This window comes from Vulpes vulpes, chromosome 12, assembly GCF_048418805.1.
Source record: "Vulpes vulpes isolate BD-2025 chromosome 12, VulVul3, whole genome shotgun sequence".
Taxonomy (NCBI): Eukaryota; Metazoa; Chordata; class Mammalia; order Carnivora; family Canidae; genus Vulpes; species Vulpes vulpes.
Genome location: NC_132791.1, coordinates 125,435,749 through 125,455,637, shown reverse-complemented (window position 1 = coordinate 125,455,637; position 19,889 = coordinate 125,435,749). Strand labels below are relative to the sequence as shown.

The window sequence follows — 19,889 nt, the reverse complement described above, 5'->3', positions numbered from 1 at the left end:
AATAATCCATTGACTGTGTAAGCCGTTTGTGAATAATGTAGACACTAAGTTAATGTGTTCATCTGTAATATATTACTGCTACATGGAGGTGAAGCAGTTGGTCATTCAGTTCTAAATTTAAGATCTTACTTTCTTGAAGTGAACAGCACCAAAAAGATGAAGAAGAGCCTTCGTTCTCAGAAGTTGAAGAACTGTTTCTTAAGACAACTTTTGACAAGATGGGTTTTTTAACCATCGTGAAAGAATCTGCTGTAGAGAAGCAGCAGTCCACTGGAGGCCTTTCTGTCCACAAAAATCTCAAGGAATCTCTGGATCGCTATCTCCTGGGATTATCAGAACAGCTCTTAAGTAACTACTCACCTGAGGTGAGATTTTCAGAACCACAGCCTATCTTGGACTCAACTTCGGTGGACGGTTAGGAAAGGCTGAGGGGGTGATGAAACACTTGATTTAAAAGCAAAATCATGGGCAGCCCAGGTGGCTCAGCAGTTTAGTGCCGCCTTCAGCCCAAGGCCTGATCCTAGAGACCCAGGATTGAGTCCCACATCAGGCTCCCTGCATGAAGCCTGCTTCTCCCTCTGCCTGCCTGTCTGTCTCTGTCTCTCTCTTTCTGTGTCTCTCATGAATAAATAAAATCTTAAAAAAAAAATGACACTTGACAGCTTCCTTGTAGTGTGGATGTTTGTGTGTATGTTTTATACACAAATGTCTCAAACCCTGCTGTAAGCTTGTTAAAGGGCGTATTTATTTTTATTAATTTTTGTATCTTCCAAAATGCCTTGTTGTATGGTAAATAGTAAAACATTTGTTGAATAAAATAAAATCTTCCAGTTACTCAATGGAGTGAGTTCAGTAGCCGGAGATGGTGACCCAGAGAACCAGAGAAGAGACAGTATGCCTTACCCTTAGTTACTAACATTCCCCTGGGTCGTGGTTGTAGCCACTTTGTAATATAGTCTTCTGTGTTTTACCCTAAAATTCCATTCCTTCAATATAGGAACAAAGCAGTCTGAAAATCTTACTTTTCTGTGTAGCCATTATAAATTTGTAAATAATTTTATAAAATTGGCTATGTGGTATCTACTTGCAAAAATTTGTATTAGTTTCTAGAGTCCAAAAAAGCTGAATAAGTCAAGGTTCTTATCCTTCAGAAGGTCAGAATGTCATTTTAATTTCCTTTTATATGAATCTGATTTCAACTTGCATTCTAAGAGTTACAGACTTTCATTTGTCTACCTTTTTTTTTTCTTTCCTCCCAGCCTCCAGTGTTAAGGACCTATGTGTGCAGTACTCTGCCAATTTCAGAGGAGATAGATACCTGACTTGGCTGTTAGGAGATAATTGTGAATCCTAGTTATCACAACTCTGCAGGGATATCTAAGATCTTTTCAGAGATCACCAATATCATGTCACTACTAACTCAGTTAACTAAAGTTCTCAATATGTACATAAATTTGTTCTTAGAAAAGATAATCATGGAGTACTCAATAATGAAACATGTATTTTTTTTTGTCTTTAAGACTACAGATGCAGAGACGCTTATCCGGTGTTCAAGTCTTTTGGTGGGTGTTCTCGGCTGCTATTGCTCTGTAAGTGTAATAACAGAAGAGGAGGCATATACATCAGAACTATTCCAGAAAGCCAAGGTATGAAAATTTATTCTGGTAAAGTTGTGGAGAAATTTGAGTGAAGTGTATGCTTGGGGAAATTGGTATGTTGGCTTGAAAAAACAAAACTTTTAGGTAGGTTAGGTCTTTTCTTTCATTTATGCTATGTGAAAGAAACGATACTCTCTGTTCTTAACAATTGCAGTTATTTTAAGCCAACTATAAATAGAGTAATTGAGATAATGCATTAAATTTAATTTTACTAACAAAAATACTGATTTTTATGGGCACCTTTTAAAAGTTTTTCCTGTGATCAATTGTCCTAAAGAATCCTTGACTATTACATGGGTCAGCTCCAAGCGTGAAACTGCCTTCCATCTCTGAGTTCTTGTTCAGTCAGTGGTGTGATTTGTAAGGGCATAAGGTCATTAAAAAAATTGTTACCATGATTTTTAATTACACTATATAACCAAGTATAACTTCCAAAAACAATTTTACTTCGTAAGTGAAACTTTAAAAGGTAATCACACAACTGTAATTTTAACTCAAGTCTGGATTTTCCTTCTTTTATTAATAGTCTCTGATGCAGTGTGCAGGAGAAAGTATCACTCTGTTTAAAAACAAGACACATGAGGAATCTAGGATTGTTTCACTGAGAAATATGATGAATCTCTGTACTAGTTGCTTGTGTAACTGTATGAAGGTAAGATGGTGTTCTTACTTGACTGTGTGGTCCATCTACAAGGTTGATAACTACTTTGTGGTGTTACTGGTTTTTTGGTCCATTCATAAGTTTATACACTGATTTAAAATCAAATTGAATGGCAAATAAAAGTAGCAACTAGGGATGCCTGGGTGGCTTAGTGGTTGAGTGTCTGCCTTTGGCTCAGGTTGTGATCCCGGGGTCTTGGGATCAAGTCCCGCATCGGGCTCCCTGCAGGGAGCCTGCTTCTCCCTCTGCCTATGTCTCTGCCTCTCTCTCTGTGTCTCTCATGAATAAATAAATAAAATCTTAAAAAAAAAAAAGTAGCAACCAAAGGAATAAAGCAACAGGTAATCTGAGTTTCTCATGAAGTAATTTCATCATTTCAGGAAAGTTTCTGAGGTTATTTTGCCACTTTTATATACAGCTACATAGATGACTCTTTTACCATCAGCATATTTTTGTTCGTTTAATAAGAATGTTGACTACTAGCTGTGTGATGCACATATCACTGTAGTGGGGTGAGCAAGCTCCATGAAGATCATTGCAGCATACATATTACTTTCTTTTGCCCAAAGTGTCTCATAGAACACTTGGTAGAAAGAGTGTTACTCTGTGCAATCTTTATTTTGATTGGAAGAAGCCTACAGTTTAGTCGAGCCAGGCCAGAATGATGGTAATAGTTGGAAAAAATGGTTTTTTGAAGTTAATGATAACTACATGGCTATATAACCATATTATCAGCATATATTTTTGATTTTGTAATTTTTTTTTTACTTGAAAAAATTGTATTTTTCTATGTTCTTTTGTAAATGGGGGAGGAGAGAAGTGGAAGAAAAAAAACTCTAACTTACAATTATTACTTAATTTAAGGTCAGTAGTTGGTATTTTACTTTAACATTTATATACAACTTACTTCCATGTGCCATAATCATTACTTGAAGAAATGGGGTTAGTGTTTTTAATGTGATTTATATCTTGGTCCTGATAATAAAGTATTTATCCATGCTTCTTATAGTAGAGAATTTCCAGTGCAAAAAAAAAAAAAAAAAATCTGTATTTCATTTAAGATAGAGAAAATAGGCACGCTTGGGTGGCTCAGTGGTTGAGCGTCTGCCTTTGGCTCAAGGCATAATCCCAGGACTCTGGGATCAAGTCCCACATCAGGCTTCCTGCATGATGCCTGCTTATCCCTCTGCTTATGTCTCTGTCTGTCTGTCTCTCATGAATAAATAAAGTCTTTAAAAAAAAAAAAAAGAAAATATTATCTGCCAAGAATAACCTTTTTTTTTTCTTGCTTTTTGACTTAATTATAGCCCAGTCCAAATAAGATAGCATCTCGATTTTTCCTACGATTGTTGACATCAAAGCTAATGAATGATATTGCAGATATATGTAGAAGTTTGGTAAGTATGTTTGTTTTACCAACTTATTTCATTGATTCTAAGATATTTTTTTCATTGATATCTCTCTTCAGTAGGGATACATCTCACAATATGTGCATCTCATGTTTCTTTAAATATGGAAAATTAAAGTTACTTGGCTTTCAGAAAGAACATATTGTTTGCTACTTAATGTCAGGACCTTACATACTGCTCAACTTTTAGATTTTCAATGATTAATAACAGACTGAATGATTGGAAACTAATTATTCAGGCTTATATGTATTTCTGTGTAATACTGTACCAGAATTTAAAATAATCATCTATCCTTAAAAATAAAAACAAAAGGGGTGCCTGGATGGCTCAGTTGGTTGAATGTCCAACTCTTGGTTTCAGCTCAGGTCGTGATCTCTGAACTTTGAGATTGAGGCCCACCTCAGGCTCTGTGCTGTGTGTGGAACCTGCTTAAGATTCTCTCTCCCTCACCTCCTCCTATCCTTCCAGCACCCCCACCCCTACTTGGCACACTATCTCCCTCTCTCTCAAATAAAACTTAAAAAAAAACAAAATTATTTTAAAGGTTTGCATATTATTATTATATTGATGTAATGATTTATATATCCATTTTTTATTGTTGAACACTTAATTAGAAATAATACTGCAGTGTTCATACACGTGAATGTTGATTTGTTTGAATAGATGAATTTTAACTGCATCATGCTACTGAAAGAAGCCAGTTTGAGCACTTCTTTTTCTTCTTTGAAGGCGTCCTTTATCAGAAAGCCATTTGACTTTGGAGAAGTAGAATCAATGGAAGACGATACTGATGACAATCTGATGGAGATGGAAGATCAGTCATCCATGAATCTATTCAGTGATTCCCCTGCTGGCAATGCTAGTGATGCAAATGTATCTGGAGAGGGCCAGAGTACTATTGGTAAATACATATTTCCTGCTTGGGATTTCTTTTACCTTTCTGTATTGACTTGGCATTATAAAAGTCCTCATAGATACCAATATTATGCTCATTTTATTTTCCCTTGTATAGTCTATTATGTTTGTTCTTTTCTGTATACTTTAGATTTCTCTGATTTTTGATTGAATTTTATTAGTTTTATTCTTCATGAGAGGAATTCAAAATATTTACTAAAAAAATAGAACCATATCATGGATTATTTGGAAAACAGAAAGTAGGAGAATGAAAATACTCATAGGGCCATCACTGTTAGTCTTTATCTGTTATTACCATCAGCATCAACATTCAAATGCTTTTTTATGGCTTGTTCATTTTCTTTTAACAATTATAGCATTTTTTCATTCAGTTATTTGTATTGATAATTATCCTTTGTAATGACTTCATAATATCCCAATTAACATATTTATCATAGTTCAGTTGACCAATTTTTTGCCAGAAATTTAGACTCAGTTTTATTTCTCTATAATTATCAGTATTGCAATAAATTTGTTTGTATAAATTTTCCCATAGATTATTTCTTGATGACAGAATCCTAGGGTAACTTCTCTTTTTTGGTAGATCAGAGGATATTTGAGCTAATATTTAATATATGTGTTTGCTGCATCCCTTTCTTAGTTTTAATAAGTGCTTTTTATTTTTAGGTTCCATGAATCCTTTAGCTGAAGAACATCTGTCAAAGCAAGATCTGCTTTTCTTAGACATGCTCAAGTTCTTGTGTGTGTGTGTAACTACTGCTCAGACCAGCACTGTGTCATTTAGAGCAGCTGACATTCGGAGGAAATTGTTAATGTTAATTGATTCTAGCGTGCTCGACCCTAGTAAATCTCTCCATCTGCACATGGTGAGTTAAGGGAAAGTGACATATCTTCAGTTCTGCCTGTTGTTGCTGGAAAAATGTTAACAGACTGATTTGTAAGAATCCTACAGTACCTCTGATGGTTTGAAGTTGCTTCCTTGAGGAATAAGTCTGATGCTAGTTATAAAATACAGTTTTTCTTTTAATGTACTGTGAAAAAATTTTAAGTGGATACTGAATGGACTTGCATGGACTTTGGATAGATTTATTATTTTGAGTTATTAATTATAAATTATTTTATAGTAGGCTAGGAAACAGACTCTGATGTAAAAATAATACATAACCTTGTAGTTGAGCTCTGAATCTCGCCTTGACCTTAATCTTTATGCTTTAAAGTTTTGTTTTTGCTTTAAATATTTTCTTTCTGTTTTTATTTAAATTCTAGTTTGCTAATATACAGTTTAATATATATTGATATAATTTTGAAGTGACAGTAAAGTTACAGAATTCTATTCCTTCCATACACTTCCACAGTTAACATTTTACTAAATCTGCTGTTTGATTTTCTCCCTCTGCGTGCTTGCACACATACGTCTTTTTTTCTGATACATTTTGAGATTAAGTTGCTGATGTGATGCCCTTGTACTTTGGTGCGTGTTTGCCAAAAACAGTAATACTGTCCTATATACGCACAGTATAATCAGGAAACTAACATTATATCATTGCATTTAGGTGTCAGGTCTATTCAGTTTCTGAACCTGGAATAGTTCCTTAGTTTTTCCTTACCTTTCCTGACCTTCGTATTTTTGAATAGGACAGCCATTTGTTCTCCAAAAGCCCTCATGTTAGGTTTGTCTATTTCCTCATAATTAGATTTAGATTTAGGTTTTGGTGAGAATACTAGAAAAAAAATCCCTCTCCTGCCCTACCCCCCACCCCCAGTCTATCCATATACAGATAGATATCTTCATTTCCAGTCCAACATCGTAGAATTTGTGTTTTTTTCTCTGTCCGTATTTGTAGCTCCCTTTCCCAACGGGAAGAAAGCTGGCTTCCCATTCACCTTCAGTACAGTATATTCACTCAGAATTCTTACATGTAATGTACCCCCTGTCCATGGAGGCCATCCTCCTTGCCCCAGCACTGGTGAACATTGAGAGGGAGCCTCTGGCTCAGCAGATCTGCTGGGTGAGTCTGTGGTCATGTCCCCAGTCCCAGTGGATTGGCACATATGCCTTTGTTTCCTCAGCCCTTAGGAAACATGCCAGGGGAATTCCCTGATTAGAACCTTTCGTGGTCAGGTAGGTTGAGTCCGTGCCAGAATCTCTCGTCATGTTTCAGCTGCAGTGAATAAGTGGGTTGATCCTCTGACCCCAGCAAACGTGCTTGGTTGAATCCTGTTTGATACCCTGGTTTTGACCCTGGCAAACTAGTCAAGTATCCAGCTCTGACCATTGAGGAGGTCTGTGTACTTTTCTTGAGGCCTTGGTGCTTAAAATCAGTTCAAGACATTTAATTAATAACATCACACATGTGATTCTCAACACGGATATTTAAGATGGTCCAATTTAATCTTCTTTTATAATATCTGAAAAGGAATAAGAAACATTTTTCTACATGTACATGATAGAGAAAAATGCCTTCTGATTTCTTACTATAACTAGAAAGGGATTTGGCAGCTCTCAGGAACTGGCTGCCTTGTTATAACTACCATGATTTTTTTTTTTAAGATTTTATTTATTTATTCATGAGAGACACAGAGAGAGGGAGTCAGAGACGCAGGCTGAGGGAGAAGCAGGCTCCATGCAAGAAGCCTGACGTGGGACTCGATCCCCGGTCTCCAGGATCAGGCCCTGGGCTGAAGGCAGTGCTAAACCATTGAGCCACCGAGGCTGCCCAACTACCATGATTATACCTGTAGTTGCTGAGTGGTTGTTGGTACCAACGGTAGCATAGAGAACCCTATAAGATCGCTTCATAGGAAGATAACTGAGGGTATTCTACTTTTTCCCTGCCCACAATTATCTCCACTGTCCAAAATTCATTCATAGAACAGTTTTTAACCATTAAGTTTTATCTTCAAGCATTATTTTTGGAGCATAGAGACATTAACAGTAATTTCAGATTCTTGCTCAAGCTCTTAATCCCAACAGTAGTAACAGCTATCTACTTAATGAATTCCTACAATAAATAGTAGACATTTACATTCATTTCCTTTAGTCCTCACAGCAATCTGGCCAGCTAAGGGCTATATCCCTATTTTATAGGTGCGAGTACAGAGGCTCAGGTGACAAGGTAAGTTTTTAACTATGCAGGTAACAGGTTGTAGTGCTGGTATTGGAATCCAGCTCTGTTTAACTTCAGACCTCTTTATTACTGTACTGCCTATTTTGAAAATTCACCGTGTGTATGTGTGTGTATACATGTGCATGCATTAATGGCTGAATTTATGGTTACATTTATACTTAGTAAATCATTTATGAAAAAAATGATTTTTTTTCTCTTCAACTATCTTAGTATCTAGTGCTTTTGAAGGAGCTTCCTGGAGAAGAATATCCTTTGCCAATGGAAGAGGTTGTTGAACTTCTAAAACCACTATCGTAAGAAATTAAAGCCATGTGTTGTGTTCACTTTAAATTTATAAGCTAATAGGTGTGTTCTGTTACACTTACAAAGTTAAATTTTTTCCACTGCAGCAATGTGTGTTCTTTGTATCGACGTGACCAGGATGTTTGTAAGGCAGTTTTAAACCACATTGTTCATATAGTGAGGAACCTGTGTCAAGGCGATATGGATGCTGAAAACACAAGGGATGCTCAAGGGCAGTTTCTAACAGTGATTGGAGCATTTTGGTAGGTACAGAGTTTTTGTGGAGTTCTTAATGTTCTTTTGCTGCTCTGGATACAATTACAAACTTTGCATTTCTACGTAGTAATTTATGCTAATCCTTGCATGTAACTGTATACAACCTTTAACAACAGTAGTGTGTAGCTTCTGTTTTCCTCCTTAATTGCCTGAAGAACTAGTGAACACATTGGCCTTGTCAGCTTCTGGTTATTTTAAGCATGTAGTCACTGTGTGATGTAACTTTATGATACTTACATAAGAACACACATGTAGTTTAGAACTCTTGAACCCACTTGATTGATAAGGACTTCTGAATCAGTATGGAATTTGGTTTTGAAATCTTTGATATAAGAATGAAAATGAAACTTTACAAATGATTTCCTTTTAATGTAAGTATATAACATGGTATGCTGAAGTATGATAGCCCCTAGAAGAGTCATAATCATATAAAACAATGTACATTAAAATGAACCTTTTTTTTTTTTAAGATTTTATTCATTTGAGAGAGTGAGCAAGAGAGAGAGCATGAGCAGGGGGAGCGGCAAAACGGTGAGGGAGAAGCAGACTCCCCGCTGAGCAGGGAGCCCATTTCGGAGCTTAATCTGAGGCACCTGGGATCCTTACCAGAGCCGAAGGCAGATGCTTAAGTGACTGAGCCACCCAGGGGCCCCAAATGAACTCATTTTCAAACTATCTTTCTTTCTTTTTTTTTTTTTTAAAGATTTATTTATTTATTCATGAGAGATAAGACTGAGAGAGAGAGAGGCAGAGACATAGGCAGAGGGAGAAGCTGGCTCCTCACAGGGAGCCTGATGTGGAACTTGATCCTGGATCCCAGGATCATGACCTGAGCTGAAGGCAGGTACCCAACCACTGAGCCACCCAGGTGTCCCTCAAACTAACTTTCTTAACGAAAGTTGAGAATATTGACCAGCGTGTGCCACATAATGAGAATCAAATTTAATATGGAAAGAAATTTTAGTATGGGAGGATAAGAATGTAAGACTAAGTGTAATATCCAATAATTTTTTTGACTATGCTTTTATTGGAATAATTATTTGACTTTCAAACACTTTTGTTTCAGGCACTTAGCAAAAGAGGGAAAATGCACTTTCTCTGTAAGAATGGCACTAGTAAAATGCCTTAAAACTTTGCTTGAGGTGAGTTATTTCATGTTAATTGTTAGTAAGTTCTCCATTAAAAATTTTAAAGTAGTCCTTGTTTCTGTTTGTAACTGGATGATTTTTCTCTCATATTTAACACCAGTTGTTCTTTTCCCATAGGCTGATCCTTATTCAAAATGGGCTATTCTTAATGTGATGGGAAAAGACTTCCCTGTAAATGAAGTATTTCCACATTTTCTTGCTGATAATCATCATCAAGTTAGCATGTTGGCTGCAGAGTCAATCAATAGGTAATGGGTCTAGATTCCTGATGTGTCTGGGGTGCTGCAGGGGTTAATGTCATGTGTAGCACAGCTTGTTGTACAAAAAATAGCCAGGATTTCCTGAGCATATACCATGTATTTGGCATTTATGTTTTCTCTTAATTCTGACAGTTCTATCACTGAGATACCACTAATTCCTCCAGTTTACAAATGAAAAGTGGCTTCGAGAGACAGTAACTTGGTCAGTGCCATACAGCTAGTGAAGAGGTGGAATTGAATGAGCTGTGTCTACTACCACTTATGGGACTTATTGAATGGTTGGATATTATTACTGTGATTTTTACATGAGTTTGTAAAATGAAGATTAGCACATTTTACATTGTGCTAATTGCAATTATATTTATTTGAATGAATATATAGTTAGGCACTGGAGTAATTCTATTGTAGCGACCTGTGTAGTGTTTGAATAATTGAAGAAGCAATATTAATTTCCTAGCACTACATGTTTATCAGGTTGTCCAGTTGATTTTTAAAATCTTTTTTAATTTATTTTTTATTTTTTTAAATTTTATTTATTTATTTTATTTTTAAAATCTAAATTGTAACCTGTCTCTGCCTTTTCCACCTTACAATCCCTGCAGATAAAGTACCTCTTCTTTGTTTTTCTCAGTAGCATGAATGACTACTTGGAACGTTGTTTTAAATATAACACATCTACCTAAAATATAAGATTCTAGAAGGCATTAGTTTTTTGTCTGTTTTGTTCATTGCTGTATACTGAGTACCAAAAACAATAATGGCATGTGGTAGGTGTTGAGTAATTTATAAAATAATTTAGTATTTGAAAAGGAAGTTAATTATGCTTTAAAATCACCAAAACTGAAAATCATTTGAGTAACTTTACTATTCAGATATAGGTGATCAATAAATAAAGATTGCTATAAAGAAATTGCCCCAGCAGTCACATAAATATATGTGTTAGATAAACCTAATATGTGAACAGTTTGAATATCTGACAGTAATATTTTCTCAAATTGGAATTGTGTCTAATTCCTCAGGTATGGGATTCTCTTCAGGGCTTGTGTTTTAAGGGTTGCTAATGAACATGAACTTTACTTCAAGACTCCCAAGTCCTTAAAAGATGGGAATACCCACTGAAGTTAAACATCTAGGGGTATGGAGAAACACAGTGAAGTATAATGAAGCAGAGCAGTGGTCAGAAGCCTCTTTAAGATTTGAAAAATGTATAAATTCAAGAATGACATGAATATAACATTTGTTGAGATTTTTTTGTTTTCTGGTTATTGGTGATATTTAATATTGGTCTACTGTAAGAGATGTTAGAGAAACTGGAGGATTCAGGAACAACAAAAAGTATGAAAGCTTTGTTCAGCTCTTCTCCATCAATAAAAATTTAAATAGATCATAGATCACTAAGGCTTAAAGCTATCCACTTTGTGAGATAAGAGCACCTTTTTTTTTTCTTTTTTTTTTTTTTCTCAAAGCCCCCAGGATGGGGCTTGAACTCAAGATCTGAGATCAAGACCTGAACTGAGATCAAGAGACACTTAACTGACTGAACTACCTCAGGCACTCTGGGATAAGATCACTTTTTAAAATGACAGCAAGTGGACAGGAGTCTGAGGCTTCCTCTAATTGGTCACCTTTATGGGCTAGTTTGAGTTCAAGACTACTTGAGTAATAAGCTAAAAGATTTTTTGAGACCCTCTCAGTTCTAGGAGGAAATGGAGTATATGCTAAAAACCTAATATTAAGCATTGGATCTGAACCTGTTTAAATGGGCTTAGATTTCATTAGGTTTATTGAAAGAAGGACCAGTATGTTAGTATATCTCACAGTGTGATTTATTTGTGTCCCATAATATGCTTTGGAAAATAGTGTTTAAGGTAAAAAACTATTGTGCTTTTTTTATTTTTTAAGGTTATTCCAGGATATGAAACATGGAGGTTCTTCCACATTATTGAAGGCACTTCCTTTGAAGCTTCAGCAGACAGCTTTTGAAAATGCGTACTTGAAAGCTCAGGAAGGAATGACAGAAGTGGTAATTTTAGCACTGTGTATTTGCTATTATCATATAATTCTTATCAGTATGCCATATGTTACTTTGCCAAGTGTGGCCTAAGACAGTTTGCATCCACCAATTGACTAAAACAACTGTGAACTAATTGAAGTGAGTTAGAATTGGCCCAATAATCACAATTTCTTTCTTTCTTTTTTTTTTTTTTTTACAATTTCTTTTGGTTCAACTCATATGTACTATTTTTGTAGGAAAAACAAAATTTACTGAGTTTTTATAGGAGTACAGATGGCTTCCTTTTTTTTAATCAAAAAATTTTTTAAAATTGAAGTATAGTTAACCTACGATGTTATATTAGTTTCAAGTATATAATATAGTAATTCTATATATTACCCAAGGTCATCATAAGTGTAGTCACCAAACAGCATTGTTACACTATTATGGAGTGTATTTCCTATGCTGTGTTTTTCATCTCTGTGACCTACTTATTTTATAGATAGAGATTTGTATCTGTTAATCTCCATTCTCTATTTCACCCATTCCCTCACCCACCTCCCGTTTGACAACCACTAGTTCTCTGTATTTATAGTCTAATTTTTTGTTTGTTTGTTTTGTTTCTTAGATTCCACATGTAAGTGAAATCATATGGGGTTTGTCTTTTTTTTTTTTAACTTAGCATAACATCTTCTAGGTCCATTTGTTGTAAATGTCAAGATCTTAGTTTTCTATGGCTAAGTAATATTCCATCTTTCGCACACACATACCTGCACACATACCCTCCCACCAGTCACATCTTTTTCCATTCATTCGTCAGTGGACACTGGGTTACTTCCATGACTTGGATATTGTAAGTATTGTATAGGAGTGCATGTATCTTTCAAGCTAGTGTTTTTATTTCTTTGAGTGAGCACTTTGAGTAATTAGTGGATCATAGGGAATTCCCATTTTTAATTTTTTGAGGAACCTCCATATTGTTTTCCACAGTGGCTACACCAGCTTGCATGCCTACCTTTTCTCCACATCCAACCAGTACTTGTTATTTCTTGAATTCCTGATACCACCCATTCTGACAGTGATATCTCTGATTTTAATTTCATTTTACTGATGATGAGTGATGTTGAGCATCTTTTATGTGTCTGTTGGCCATCTGGATATTTTTGGAAAAATGTCTATTCAGGTCCTCTGCCCATTTTTTAATCAAAGTGATTTTTGGATGTTGAGTTGTAGAAGTTAGAAATATTTTGGCTGTTAATTCCTTATCAGATATCTCATTTGCCAATATCTTCTGCCTTTAGTTTTGTTGATGGTTTCCTTTGGTGTGCAAAAGCTTTTTATTTTGGCCTAGTCTCAATAATTTATTTTTGCTTTAGTTTTCTTTGCCTGAAGAGACACATTCAGACAAATATTACTATTTTTCTTTAAGGAATTTTATGGTTTCAGGTCTCACATTTAGATTTTTTTTTTTTTAAGATTTTATTCATTTATTAGAAAGCACAAGTAGGGGGAATGGCAGAGGGGGAGAGAGAGAAGCAGGCTCCCCAGTGAGCAAGGAGCCCAATGGGTGGCTTGTTCCCAGGACCCTGGGATTATGACTTGAGCCCAAGGCAGACACTTCACTGACTGAGCCACCCAGGCACCCAATCTTTTTTTTTTTTTTTCTTTTCTTTCTTTCTTCTTCTTTTTCTTTTTGTTTTCTTTTCAGTCTCTTTTATTTATTTCCTCTCTAAGTTTTATTATTTTCTTCCTTCTACCAGTTTTGGCCTTTGTTCTTCTTTTTCTAGTTCCATTGGTATAAAGTTAGGTTGCTTATTAGAGATTTTTTGTTGTTTTCTTGAGATATTCCTCTGAACTTCCCTTTTAAAACTGCTTTTGCTGTGTCCCAAGCATTTTGGAACATTGTATTTCCAGTTTCATTTGTTTCCGTGTATTTTTTTTTTTTTTAATTTCCTCTTTGATTTCTTCAGTTACCCATTGGTAGTTTAGTAGCATGTTGTTTAGCTTCCTTGTGTTTGTGTTTTTGTCTTTTTTTTTCCTAATTGATATTATACTTCTGTGGTTGGAAAAGTTGCTTGATATGATTTCAATCTTCTTAAAATATCATTTCTTATAAAATCTAATTAGAAGCTAATTTGGAGAGCAAGTGATGGTAGGAAGAAATGGATTAAAGACAGTGTTCTAATAGGGAATATAGAATTATGTTGGTCTTTTTAAGCCAACCTAAGGATTTCTCTATTTCTTCGTAGAGCAGTATATTTTTTTAAATTGTATTTATTTGAGAGAGAAAGTGGGTGCACACACACGAGAGCAGGGGGTGAGAGGGCAGAGGGAGAGTGAGAATCCCAAGCAGACTCCCCATTGAGCACAAGCCAAGTAGGAACTTGATCTCATGGCCCTGAGAACATGACTTGTGCTGAAACTAAGAGTCAGACACTCAACTGATTGAGCCACCCAGGTGCCCTTAGAATAATATTTTTCTTAAGTGGCACGGTTATCTGAATGTTAGAAATTATTCACTTACTTATGCCTTGGTGTGTTTGTAAAAAGTATGTGAGACAGCTAGCCAAATACTGTCTAATTGGTGATAGCACAAAACTGAACAGGATAGTTGCATGAAAGAATGTAAATTTCAAAAAAGTTTCAATATAATGGAAAAATGAATGTAAATAATATAAACAATAATTTTTAAAAAGTTTTAATATGGAAAAATGAATGTAAATAATATAAACAATAGAGATGTCTATCATACATTTTAAGACTAGTATGTCTTACGCAAAAAGGGAAAATATTGACCTGATAGAAATTCATTCGTAAAAAGTCCTAGGAAGTTTTACATCTTGAGAGCAGTACATGAATCCACATTGTAATGGTTATCAAAAGAAGCAAATTCTGTCTTAGACATCATTAGTAGAAGCATAATGTCATGAACAAGCCAATAAAAAGATTCAGATCCTCTGTATAGAGGCCAACTAGCTTGTCGGGTTTGGTTCTGAGTAAAAGATTTTTAACATGTTACAGTCTGTAGATCGGTTTCTCATAAGGAATTAATTGGTGGAGGAGCTGACTTAGTGGGAACCTCATAGCTATCTTCAGACACGTCAGTGATGGCCATTTAGTAAAGGAATTTGGCTCTTACTTTTCCCTGTTCCAGGAAAAAAAGGAAGTAGGATCAGCGAGTAGCAGAGTTTTCAAAATGTGAAGAGAAACTGTTTTTTTTTTTTGTTGTTGTTGTTGTTTTAAGATTTTGTTTTTAAGTAATCTCTACACCCAATATGGGGCTTGAACTCACAACCCCAAGATCAGAAGTCCCATGTTGCACCAACTGAGCCAGCGAGGCGCCTTGAGAAACTTCTATCAGTTTTATAGCTAGTTAAAAATGTTCACCTCTGTGGGGATATTATAATGATTGATCACTAAGCTAGAAGTATGTATTATTCTGTCTGCCTTTGGCTCAGGTCATGATTGTAGGAATCCCAAGATCAAGCCCTATGTCAGGCTCCCTGCCAGCAGGAAGTCTGTTTTCTTCCCTTGCCCCTCTCCCTGCTTCTTCTCTCTCTTTGTTTCTTTCTCAGATAAATGAAATCTTAAAAACTGCTCAGTGGCTGCTTAGATATTATAATGGGTACATCGATTTTAGACTGGTTTATTTGTAATGTTTATATATTTATATCAGTATTTAAAAAAATTCTTTTGAAGTCCTGCAGAGCTGAGAACCCTGAACTTTTGGATGAAATTTATAACAGAAAATCTGTTTTACTGATGACAGTAGCTGTGGTTTTATGCTGTAGCCCTGTCTGTGAAAAACAGGCTTTGTTCGCACTGTGCAAGTCTGTGAAAGAGAATGGATTAGAACCTCACCTCATTAAAAAGGTACATGTGGATGCATATCTTTTATTTTCCTCCTTGGGTAACTTTTAAATAATTTAAAAAGTTAAAGTTTATTTTGAAGTGTCACTGATTAAAAGCTTGGAGACAGTTTTGTTTTTTAGATTTGGAATGTTGGAAAGTAGTAACTCTTTAAATAGTATTTGTTTATTTTTTTTATATTAAGTATTTCACAAAGTATTCATTGAACCAGCAGGATGAATGACTTACTGTCCAGACCAGGCCTTCTGGAATTGCTTATATTGAGAAAAATGCATGGGGAAAAGATCAGTAGCAAGTGTTTTGCCTGGTAGATTTTGGGTCACAACCTTGGATCTAGCAGGGCCAAGAGCCAAATGATAGAGCTGTGAAACTTCTAAGTTGCCTAGGGAAGGAGCACTTGGGTCCAGTGTGCAGTCGCATCAGCACTAGGTTGTCAAATATTTGCCTCTGCCCTCCACCACGTCAGAGTTTGGAAAGTTCTAGACCTTTCCATTGTAGCTGTTCGTGTGATGAGCTGGTGATAGAACAGTGACCTGATAGACCACTCAGCATTCTCTCAGCACGATTTCCATGGAACTTCATAATAGTCCATGCTGTTGGGAATCGGTCCTACATGGGTTAAACTTTCACCTCTCAGTATTAGAAGAAGTTGTTGTTGTTTTTAAAGTATACTATTACATTACCTAATTATTATTGTTTTTTAAAGATTTATTTGTTTTTCGTGGGAGGGGGAGGACAAGAGGGAGAGGGAAAAGAAGAGAACCAAGTAGACTGCCCCCAGCCCCCACCCTGAGCGTAGACCTTGATGGGGGGGCTCAGTCCCACAACCCTGAGATCATGACCTGAGCCAAAGTCAAGAGTTGGATGCTTAACTGACTGACCCACTAAGGCGCCCCTACACTACCTAATTATTTTAAGTGGATTATAGTGGTTGGATTTTTCTTATTTAGATTTAGGACTGACAATATTTTACTTTAGACCTTCCTTTGAAATATAATGAAAGGTTGAGCATTACAGTATGTTTTTCCATTTTTGTTCATTTCACATTTATTGTTTGCTGTGTGCTGTGTGTGCTCAGTGCTAATTATATTAAATACGTTTTTCTCATTTAGTCTTTCTGAAGTCTAGGTAGTTTTATTACCCCTATCTCCTAGACGAGGAAATCAATGTATAGAAGACATTGGTTGGATGATTGCTTCAAAGTCATTTTGTAAATAAAAGGATTTAAATGATTTATTTTTTCATTGGTTTCTTAAAGCATTGACTTCTTTCTGATTTGTGCAGGTTTTAGAGAAGGTTTCTGAAACTTTTGGATATAGATGTTTAGAAGACTTCATGGCTTCTCATTTGGATTATCTGGTTTTGGAATGGCTAAATCTTCAAGATACTGAAAATAGCTTATATTCTTTCCCTTTTATTTTACTAAACTACACAAATGTTGAGGACTTCTATAGGTAGGTCTACAAATGGCACATGTGAAATATATTCATTTTAAAATTAGTTGGAAATGTTTGGCAGTTCCTTTCCCCCCACCTTACACACACACACACACACACACACACACACACACACGCCACAGAACTGGGAGGCTGTGTAGTGTGAGAGGCAGGGCTGCTTGTTTTAATTGAAGTGCATTGAAGGGAATCAGTAGACTTAGGATCAGGTCCTGGCTGTGCCAGTAATGAGCTTTGTAACTTTGAGCAAGTTATGAAAATACCCCTGGGCCTTGGGTTTTCAATCTGTACAGTAAGGGATTACATAGATCTTTAAGGGCTCTTTCAGCTTTAATATTTGATAATCTTTCCTAGGACAAAGATAAATTGTTCTTCCTTTCTGTTGCTTGGCTGTCAACCACTTTGTCATTATTTTTGTTAGATTTAAAGCTTAATACAAAAATATTTATTTTGCAACCTCCTAACTTTTAAGAAGAAAATTTTGAAAATGGAGAAGTTTGGAACAAGTAAAGAATAATATTTAGGTATCAGGACGATGAGTAAATAGTTCATATGTGTTTATTGGCCCTTATTCTTTTCATTTTGGCAATAACAGTATTTACATTGTTTGAATTCCTAACTTTCTTTCACATTTCATTTCATATAAATTGGTAATGCAGAAGACATAAATTCAGTTCCCACTGTTTTTGATCATAGAATTAGTGTGGTATATTCTCAGATCTGTTTCTTGTATTTGATTATTTAGAGTTTAATTTCATTTAATTTCAATTCCACTTCTAAAATTAGAGTAAGAATGCTTAGTGTTCTAGATAAAGTGATGTTCTAATGTTTACTAAGTAAAGCACTTCATTATTTTAAGAGCTATATTATAAAATTTGACTATGGTAAGTTATATATAACATATACTTCAAATTTTTATATTTTCAGATCATGTTACAAGGTTTTGATCCCACATCTGGTGATTAGAAGTCGTTTTGATGAGGTGAAGTCCATTGCTAATCAGATTCAAGAGGATTGGAAAAGTCTTCTAACACACTGCTTTCCAAAGATTCTTGTAAATATTCTTCCTTACTTTGCCTATGAGTGTACAGGAGATAGTGGGATGGCACAGCAGAGAGAGACAGCTACCAAAGTCTATGATATGCTTAAAGATGAAAACTTACTAGGAAAACAGGTATGGCTTCACTTTTATCTACTTAATCTCATTTGTTTATATATGTAATTAATTAAAGTAGGCTGTGGGCCCAATGTGGGTCTTGAACTCCTGATTCCTAGATCAAGGGTCACATGCTCTACCAACTGAGTGCTCCCCATACTTATCATCCTCTAATTCATCTGAGATACAACTTCAGAGTTTTAAGACTATTCATCATTTATGCAGTAAAATTTAATATGTAGTAATCACTGTCTAGTATAGGCAATCCATGAATATTTTTGTTACTGTTGTTGTTACAGTGTTCTTTCCTTTTTATTGGCTTTTAAATGAAGTATTTTTAATCAGAAATTTAAAAAAACTTTAGAATAATTTTATGGTTTCCTTTTTCTTTAAAATGTTTATAAAAATTATTAAATTTTTGGCATGGGGTATTGCAAAAAGGTGATTTTATTAAAGCTTGGGACAAGACCTGTGGGCCAAAATTGCTGCTGCCCCAGGACTGTGAGGAGCAGCTCATGATATACTTTGTGTAAGGGGAAGTAAAGACAAAGGGGAGTTCCAAAAGGATTTTCATGCAATAAAGTAGACTCAGGAAGACTTGGGATACTGAAGGCCTGGCTGTTGTCAAGCTAAGCTTGTTTTTCCCTTTGGTAGGGCATTAACATTAAGACAGTTGGGAGTTTCCTGAAGGAATATTATACTCTGCCCATCTCAAGTATTGTCAATGGGCTACCAGTTTTAAGGAAACTTAATTTGATCTGTTTCCTTCTACTGTTTTCCACATCATTCTCCCCTGAACAGTTTTGACCCTTAAATCTGGAGGGTTGCTGAGGGTGGAGGATCATCTTTTGTAACTTCTTTCTGCTAAATAGGGACAGAGAGATGTCCCTCTCTATGGGTCAACATTGGTCAGGTGGGGAATTTTTTCTTTTAAGATTTTATTTATTTGAAAGAGTGAGCACAAGTTGGGGTGGGGGTGGGTAGAGGGTGAGAGAATATCAAGCAGGCATGCTGAACACAGAGACTGATGCTGGGCTCGATCTCATGACTCTGAGATCATGAGCTGAGCTGAAATCATGAGTTTGACACTTACCTGACTGAGCCACTTGGGCACCTTACATGGAGAATTTATATATTGGAGTTACCAAAGGTAGAAGCAGCCAATCCAAAGTAGACAACATGTATGAACCTCCTTGAGTAGAAAGGATCGTCTGTCAGCTGGAAGTTATGGCAGTGAAGGAGTCTGTCAGGGAGACACCAGAAATGACAACAAAATAAGGTTAATATTATAATGAGAAAGAGAAGCCTGAATAAAAGACCTTTTATAGTTGGCCATAATTGTCATCCAGTTCAGGAGTTTTAACCAGTCACTGAAGGGAAGAGAAAGTAATTTAAAGCATTGATTTGAGCAATCCTGGTAGTTTTGGTGATATCTAGAATATATACACAACATTCTATTTTGTTTTGTTTTGTTTTTAAAGATTTTATTTATTCATGAAAGATACACAGAGAGAGAGAGAGAGAGGCAGAGACATAGGCAGAGGGAGAAGCAGGCTTTATGCAGGAAGCCTGAAGTGGGACTCAGTCCCGGGGTTCTTGGGATTACTCTCTGAGCCAAAGGCAGGCGCCCAACTGCTAAGCTACCCAGGCGTCCCACAACATTCTGTTTTTATACTAGC

At 35.8% G+C, this 19,889-nt stretch overlaps 1 protein-coding gene across 3 annotated transcripts in view; it reads left to right on the top strand.

Moving 5' to 3' along the window:
• Positions 1 to 19,889, top strand: part of ATM (ATM serine/threonine kinase) — a 119,411-nt gene that overhangs the window by 31,318 nt on the left and 68,204 nt on the right. For all 3 annotated transcript variants that reach the window (XM_072729896.1, XM_072729897.1, XM_026006789.2), the window contains 14 exons: positions 140 to 365; positions 1,521 to 1,646; positions 2,185 to 2,310; positions 3,627 to 3,716; positions 4,458 to 4,629; positions 5,310 to 5,509; positions 7,982 to 8,064; positions 8,161 to 8,316; positions 9,396 to 9,471; positions 9,595 to 9,725; positions 11,640 to 11,760; positions 15,430 to 15,603; positions 16,885 to 17,054; positions 17,982 to 18,228. In XM_072729896.1, the coding sequence (XP_072585997.1) occupies positions 140 to 365; positions 1,521 to 1,646; positions 2,185 to 2,310; positions 3,627 to 3,716; positions 4,458 to 4,629; positions 5,310 to 5,509; positions 7,982 to 8,064; positions 8,161 to 8,316; positions 9,396 to 9,471; positions 9,595 to 9,725; positions 11,640 to 11,760; positions 15,430 to 15,603; positions 16,885 to 17,054; positions 17,982 to 18,228 (2,098 nt within the window). The remainder of the gene's footprint in view (positions 1 to 139; positions 366 to 1,520; positions 1,647 to 2,184; positions 2,311 to 3,626; positions 3,717 to 4,457; positions 4,630 to 5,309; positions 5,510 to 7,981; positions 8,065 to 8,160; positions 8,317 to 9,395; positions 9,472 to 9,594; positions 9,726 to 11,639; positions 11,761 to 15,429; positions 15,604 to 16,884; positions 17,055 to 17,981; positions 18,229 to 19,889) is intronic.